Source organism: Eschrichtius robustus, chromosome 7 (assembly GCF_028021215.1).
Source record: "Eschrichtius robustus isolate mEscRob2 chromosome 7, mEscRob2.pri, whole genome shotgun sequence".
Classification (NCBI taxonomy): domain Eukaryota; kingdom Metazoa; phylum Chordata; class Mammalia; order Artiodactyla; family Eschrichtiidae; genus Eschrichtius; species Eschrichtius robustus.
In genome coordinates this window covers 105,515,744-105,523,974 of record NC_090830.1, presented here as the reverse complement: position 1 = coordinate 105,523,974, position 8,231 = coordinate 105,515,744, and the positions used below count along the sequence as shown (strand labels likewise).

At 39.0% G+C, this 8,231-nt stretch overlaps 1 protein-coding gene across 2 annotated transcripts in view; it reads left to right on the top strand.

Annotated features, from left to right (window-relative positions):
• The first annotated feature begins 6,453 nt into the window (after positions 1 to 6,453).
• Positions 6,454 to 8,231, top strand: part of MYOF (myoferlin) — a 157,475-nt gene continuing 155,697 nt past the window's right edge. For both annotated transcript variants that reach the window (XM_068548215.1, XM_068548214.1), the window contains exon 1: positions 6,454 to 6,701. In XM_068548215.1, coding sequence (XP_068404316.1) covers positions 6,614 to 6,701 — 88 coding nt within the window. In that variant the 5' untranslated portion in view covers positions 6,454 to 6,613. The remainder of the gene's footprint in view (positions 6,702 to 8,231) is intronic.

Genomic DNA, 8,231 nt, shown 5'->3' with positions numbered 1-8,231 from the left:
GCTGCAACTAAAAGGTCCCACATGCCACAACTAAGACTCAGCGCAGCCAAATAAATAAATAAATAAATAAATAAATAAATAAATAAATAAATAAAATAGTGTTTCCTTCCACAGCAAAGCCATTGCAAGCTTGTTAAGAGGAGGACTGGTCCTTTTACTAGGTTCTACTTATACTGGTTAGCTCATTCTCTCCTGCCTGTGTTTATTCAAAGTTATATAAATCAGTGCCAAATAGAAGACTCCAGGAAATGCTAGGAATTGGAAAATTAATCTGTTTTAGGGCTTACTTAACAATTTAACAGAATCCTGCTTTTGGATATATTACATCAAACATACTCAAAGATACCTTATGCTGCATTTAAAAAATATATATATATATTTTTTGATGTGAAAACCTTGAAAGGATTTTTAATAATTACATTGTTGAAAATTTGGGTTATGATTAACGAACTTATGATAAGTTGTGATTTCTTGGTGGTTATCATGCATCCTCAGAAATTCATTTATAGTGTGAAAATCTAACTACAAGTTCTTTTCAACTGAGATGAAAATTTTATGAATACTAAAAACTTACCAATTAATGAAACAGGCATTTTGTTTTGCCCATACACTTTAAAAAATTTTTTTAATTTTTTTAAAATTTATTTCTGGCCGCGTTGGGTCTTTGTTGCTGTGCTCAGGCTTTCTCTAGTTGCGGCGAGCGGGGGCTACTCTCTGTTGCGGTGCGCAGGCTTCTCACTGCGGTGGCTTCTCTTGTTGTGGAGCACAGGCTCTCGGTGCGCGGGCTTCAGTAGTTGTAGCATGTGAGCTCAGTAGTTGTGGCTCACAGGCTCTAGAGCACAGGCTCAGTAGTTGTGGCGCACGGGCTTAGTTGCTCCGCGGCATATGGGATCTTCCCAGACCAGGGCTCAAACCCGTGGCCCCTGAATTGACAGGCAGATTCTTAACCACTGCGCCACCAGAGAAGCCCTGTCCATACACTTTTAATGAAATAATTATTGTTTCAATTTTGAAGGCTTCTTTTTTACACTTCTAAGCCAGTATTTACAAATTTATTTAATTTTATTTCTTAACATTTTATTTTGATATAATTTTAGATTTACAGAAAAGTTGCAAAGCGTACAGAGTTCCCTTGTGCCCTTCATTCAGCTTCCCCTCATATTAACATCTTACATACTCATGGTACATCTATCAAAACTAAGAAATTAATATAGGCACAATACTATTAACTAAAGTGCAGACTGGTATTTTTCCAGTTTTTCCACTAACGTCCTTTCTCTGTTCCAGGAGCTGATCCAAGATACAATCTTGCATTTAGTTCCCATGTCTCCTTTGTCTCTTTCAATCTGTGACAGTTTCTCAATCTTTCCTTATTTTTATGACCTTGACACTTTTAAAGAGTACTTATCAGGTATTTTGTAGAATGTCTCTCAACCTGGTTTTGTCTACTTTCTCATTTTTTTTTCCAGCCACACTGCAGGATCTTAGTTCCTCAACCAGGGATGGAATCCAGGCCCCCAAACTGAAAGCACCGAGTCCTAACCACTGGACCACCAGGGAATTCCCTGTTTTCTCATTTTTAGACTGGGGTTATGGATGTTTGGGAAGAATACCATAGAAATGATATGGTATCACTGCTCAGTGCATTAATTTCATTGTATTTTGTATCAATTTATTGTATTTTTGGCTTCATATATTTTATCGGGCCTCTGAAAACCTGTAGAACCTGGGAACTGTAAGTCAGTTACCTTATTGGTCAGATTTCTCCACCTAAATGCACAAACGCAATGCATGAATCTTGATTGGGTCCTAATTTTAAAATATACAAAAAATGAAAAATGATATTTAGTATAATTTGTTATTAACATAATTAGATAATCTGAATACACACAGATGTGGTCATGTGATTGTAATATTGTAGGCGAATGTCACTCTTACAAGGTGCAGTCTTTAGCATTTAAGGGTGAAATTTCATGATGTCTGTAATTACTTGAAAATAATTTTATTTTTAAAAATCTAGATAGATAGATAACATGATCATGGCAAAATGTTAATAGTTGTCAAATCTAGATAATGGGCATAGAGGTGTTAATTGTACTATATTTTTCGTTTTTTATATATTTGAAAGCTGAAAGAAACAAGTTCCAGCATATCTAAAAAAAAAAAACGATGTTCAAGGCCTTTATAAATTATAAAATTTTACTGAGAGATGTTTAGAAAATCTAAGCAGATTAAGTGATATAGTCTATTCTTGAATTGAAATACTTACAATGACATCAGTTCCCCCAAAAATTGATCTATAAATTTAATGCAATTTAAGACAGAATTCCAACAGATTTTTAAAATATTTGAAACTTGGTAAGCTGATCCTAATATGTCTATTAAAATGCAAGAAGAGCCAAGACACTTGAAAAAAAAGAACAAGATGGGAGGATAAAATCTTATTATGAAATTTTTATAAGGCTATATTAAGACAGTGGTCTTGGTGCAGAGACTGGCAAATAGAACAATGAAACAGAAGAGAGAGCACAGAAACAGACCCACACACATCTACAAACCTGATACATGACCTGGGTTTGGGAAAAGGACAAACTTTTCAATAATGGTACTGGGTCAATTGAATATCCATGTGGGAAAAAATGAAACGTGACCTCTAATCATACATGACACATAATCAATTACAGGTGGAGTATAAAACTTAGTGTGGGGCTTCCCTGGTGGCGCAGTGGTTGAGAATCTGCCTGCCAATGCAGGGGACACGGGTTCGAGCCCTGGTCTGGGAAGATCCCACATGCCGCGGAGCAACTAAGCCCGTGAGCCACAACTACTGAGCCTGCGTGTCTGCAGCCTGTGCTCCACAACAAGAGAGGCCGCGATAGTGAGAGGCCCGTGCACCGCGATGAAGAGTGGCCCCCACTTGCCGCAACTAGAGAAAGCCCTCGCACAGAAACGAAGACCCAGCACAGCCATAAATAAATAGATAAATAAATAAATAAAATTTAAAAAAAAAAAAAAAAAAAAAAGCAGTTCACTTTAAAAAAAAAAAAAAACTTAGTGTGCAAGATGAAACAAAATGCTTCTGGAATATAATACTGAAGAGTATCTTCACAATCTCAGAGTAGAAAGCATTTCTTAATGTGAAAAATGTACTGGGAGTTCCCTGGTTGTCCAGTGGTTAGGATTCAGCGCTTTCGCTGCCATGGCCCAAGGTTGGTTCAATCCCTAGTTGGGGAACTAAGATCCTGCAAGCCTTGTGGTGCAGCCAAAAAAAAAAGAAAGAAAGAAAAATATACTAACCATAAAGGAAATATTTTTTAAATTAATTAATTTATTTATTTTTGGCTGCATTGGGTCTTTGTTGCTGCTCGCGGGCTTTCTCTAGTTGCGGTGAGCAGGGGCTACTCTTCTTTGCGATGTGCGGGCTTCTCATTGCAGTGGCTTCTCTTGTTGCAGAACACAGGCTCTAGGCATGCGGGCTTCAGTAGTTGTGGCTCGTGGGATCAGTGGTTGTGGCTTGCGGGCTCTAGAATGCAGGCTCAGTAGTTGTGGCGCACGGGGTTAGTTGCTCCACGGCATGTGGAATCTTCCCGGACCAGAGCTCGAACCCATGTCCCCTGCATTGGCAGGAGGATTCTTAACCACTGCGCCACCAGGGAAGTCCAATAAAGGAAATATTGATAAATTCAATAATATTAAAATTACAACCCACAAAGCACTAGTATTCAGAGCACATAAACAGCTCCTGCAAATGCATAAGAAAAACACAGAGTACCCAATAGAAAAATCCACAAAATATTTGAATAGGCATGTCATAAATTAGGAAATGTAAATATGAAAATGTATGAAACCTCATTCGTAATCTGAAAAATGCAAATTAAAACTTCAATGAAATATTACATACTCACCATATGGGCAAAATTTAAAAATCTAACATTGCCAAATGTATGAACGGGAAGTCTCATACACGTTGGTGGGAGTGTAAACAGTACAATCACCGTGGAAAACAATTTTGAATTACCTAGTAATTTTGAAAATATGCATATACCCTTTGATCCAGCAATTCCAGTCACAGGTTAGACCCGAAATGCGCTCATGCACATTTGTACCAGGGAACATGTACAAGCATGTTCAGAGTAGCCCTGTTTGTAATAGCCCCAAACTCTGAATAATCCAAATGTGTATGAACAGTGGAGTAATTAAGAAAATGTGGTACACTCATACAACGGAATGCCATAGAGAAATGAGAGTAAACAAAGTAGAGTTATATGGATGAATCTCACAATATAATGTTGAAAAAAAAAGAAGCCAAACACAAAAGAATTCACACTTATATTCCATGTCTATAAAGGTCATAATATGTCAAAGAATTCATACTATGTGAATATGTGTATGTATGCATGTATATACACATAGGTACAAATATATGTATATAATGTTCATAATGTATAAAATAATTCATATGATCATAATCAAGCAAATCAAACTATTTGGGGGATTAAAAACTATAAAGAAAAGCACAGAAATTATTACTATAAAAATCAGGAAAATGGCTACTGATGGGGGGAAGGAGGTGGCTGTGATGGGGCATGTGAGGGACTTCTGGAGTGCTGGCAATGGTCTCTGTCTTGACCTTGATGTTTGCTCGTTAAACTGCCACATTTATGTTGTATGCATTTTTCTGTAAATATATTTCACAATGAAAAGGAGAAATAAAAACCAGCTCCAAAATACAAACATAATGTTGTCTATATTCCACTAAAATATATACTGTATTTAGTCTACATGTCCACTAAATACAATAATGTATATGACATTGGGTTTATTGGTTCTTTATATAAGCCATTGAGAAATTCACTGAGACAAAAGAATTCTTGCAGGTAAACCACACTTTTTCAATGCACTTGAAGTGTTTGCTTACAGATGGGTCTTCAGAAGCAAAAGAAAGTCCTACGTTTTTTCACTCTCAGTTTTAGCCTTTTCTTCTGAAACGCAATGAGATCCTGATGTAAACCCAACTTGCATTAACGGAAATGCTATGAAATGCCATGAGTAAGGATGAACTTCTGGTTGTGGATGTGTGGAATTTACTACGTGCTTTCTCTAGTTGCGGAGAGCGGGGGCTACTCTTAGTTGCGGTGCGCGGGCTTCTCACTGCGGTGGCTTCTCTTGTTGCGGAGCACGGGCTCTAGGGTGGGATCTTCCCGGACCAGGGCTCGAACCCGTATCCCCTGCATTGGGAGGCGGATTCTTAACCACTGCGCCACCAGGGAAGCCCTCTTCTAGTGATTTTAATCACCAGGCTACACCACCTAACACACCCTCTAGGCCATAAAGACCTTTTCTTTGGCCAAACTTTAGTTAAGCTCCTGAACTTTCCCCTAGGCCCATCTGTGTATTTCCTTGTAAAATTTAGTTTTAGCGAGAACCTTGCTGAGTCAGTTTAACCAGAACTCCCCTCCCTCCATATCTGATCACTCTGTACCTTTTGGGGTGCCTCGTTCTCCACCATCACCCAGGTAATGTCTCGTCACCCTGACCTATGTTCAGTAAGAATCCTGTTAGGTCGGTTGAGCCAGAATCCCCTTTTCCCCCTGATATTTTCTTCTGGTAATTTCCCTCCACTGACCCCCAACCTGCTCTCTGGCTATAAATTCCCCCTTGTCCATGCCCTATTCAGAGTTGAGTCCAAATTCCCTCCTACACTGAAAGATTCCTCCCCTTGAATAAAGTCTTCCTTACCCACTTTAATAAGTGTCATCGAATATCTTTTTCTTTAACAAAGGAAAGGAAGACACTGCTGGGGTTTGGGTCCTGAAAGAGTGGAGAACTCCATTTTCACTAAAGACGGCTAGCAGCTTTTGATGGACCAGGAAAACTTCGGTCACCAGCTCTCACCTCGTAAGGATTTTTAAAGAAGTCCTATGGCGAATCCTTTTGTGACTGAAAAGGGTCAGCCCCCAGGACAGTGATTTTGTAAACCGCGATTACCACCTCCGGATTGGGCTTGCTTGAAATAAACTCATTTATTTCTCTGCCATACAATAGGGGGCACCCTTTAACTGATTAAAAACAAATTGTTCTATAACTTGTTGCTGCGTGGGTGAGTTCCACAGCAGGAGAGAAGAAATGGCAAAAGTAAAAAAAAAATTTTTAAATGACGCAGTAAAGTTTTAAAACTCCATGAAGCTCAGCAAAGAATGGAAGGGGTAACAGAAATCCAATTAATTGGGTTTCACGAATTTGTTGCTCTTAGCTGCAGCGTCTTAGTGGTCTCTTGACCTGTCCACATTTATTAGCTCCAAATCCTTTTCAGTTTCATTTGTTGCCCATAACTATTTTTAGCTGAGGTTTTGTCCTTTTCACTCCCACATTTCCCGAATTCTTAAGTGGGTGCCTGCGGCGCTGCGGAGACTCGGGCATTTGGGTATCAGTTTACACGTAACCTTCAGTAAATACAGTAATCCGTCAGGGACCCACCCATCGCCTCTCCTCCTTCCCTCTTCGCTGGAGAAGTCTTCCCCCGCCTTCTCTCCCGGGCGGCGCGGCCGCGAGCTCCAGAGCCCGTGTCTTCTTAACTTCGTTGCTGAAATTTGCTTTCTGCCCATTGAGAGCCATGCTTCGAGTGATTGTTGAATCTGCCAGCAATATCCCTAAAACGAAATTTGGGAAACCGGATCCTATTGTTTCTGTTATTTTTAAGGGTAAGGACAAGTTTTCTTCTTTTTCTCCAGTCCTGTTTTGGAATGTTAGTTTCTTGGGTCTCATTCTTTGAAAGTCTGCGAATGATCAAATCCTCTGCGGCTTTAGCTGGAGTTTGTTACCTGTTCAGGTCAGGGGAGAGGATGGATTTCTGTGGAAGGCATTTTCCCCATGGCTTTGAGACCCATTGAATGACCTGATGTTTTAACTCTAATAATGTGATTTCTATAAGCCCCTGGAGGGAAAGATGTACCAAATTTCAAGTATCAAAAAGGTCTGTGTTGGTTCAGATTAAGAGTTTCAGCAGTCTTGTATGCACTTTTTATTTCCTCTGCCTGTGAGAAATGGGTAAAGGAGGAAAAAGCACAATTAGGTTGTTCCAGGTATCATTACTCCGTAAAACAGACCCCTGCTGCTTTTATTGTCACTGGGCTTCTGGGAGGTGGATTAAAGTTATTATTTTGGCTTGTTTTCATGTTAATTTGTGCCTTTTTGTAATTGTTCTTCATCTATCCAAAGTTGGGGTGTTTTGTTTTTTTGTCTGTTCGTTGCTGTTCCGTAGCTTTTAAATTGCTTTAAATGAACTTGGAACAATGCAAGTCTGAAGTTCTGGGCATCTAGTTTGGACTTGCTCAATGACCTTGGGCATGTGACGTCATTTCTCTGGATGTCAGTTTTCTTTTGTGCAAAACAGGTGATGGGGGTTTAGAATAGACCATCTTTACAAGGCTTATTGTAATTCCAACAGGTTATTTTTCCTGACATTTGATTGCAGTGGAGGGGGACAGGAGTGGTTGGAGTGATGGCACACTCCCAGCCATTGTAGGTGATTCTAGTTTTGGCTGGAGTGGTGTGGCTAAAGCTGAATTTAGGAGCTTTATCATTTTCTGTTTGTCCAAGGTCATTGGTAAGATTGCCAGCTCACTCCCTGGCAGGAGGAATGAGAGGGAGTGAGAGGGGAGGGCAGAAAAAGTGGCAGCCTTGATGGGTATGTGGTTCCTGACCACGCCTCAGCGCATTCTCTCTTCCTGCAGGAACCTGACTACTTCTCCCTTATGGTTTCTGAGTAATCTGTGCCTTTCTCTTTTCTTTTGTCCATTTTATCTCTGTTTCTTTCCTTAAACCTCTCCCTCTGAGATGAGCAGGAAAATGCCAGAAATGAAACCCAAAGCTGCCAAATGATTGTTTAGTTAAAAAAAAAAAAAAAAAAAAAATCTGGGGGACAAAAGTTGGATTCTTAAAGGACAATGTAGTTTGAGAATCTGGTTAGTGAATATCATGTAGTCATGTTTTTTTTTTTTTTTTTTAATTTATTTTTTAATTTTTTTAATTTTTTATGTAGTCATGTTATATCAGAGTTCATTTGCATGTATTCTTTTAAAAAATATTTTTCTCTTTTTAATTTTAGTTTTAAATGTATTTTTTATTGCAGTAACATTGGTTTATAGCATTTTATAAGTTGCATGTGTACAACATTCTATTTCTACCTCTGTATACACTACAGCATGCTCACCACCAAAAATTTAGTTTCC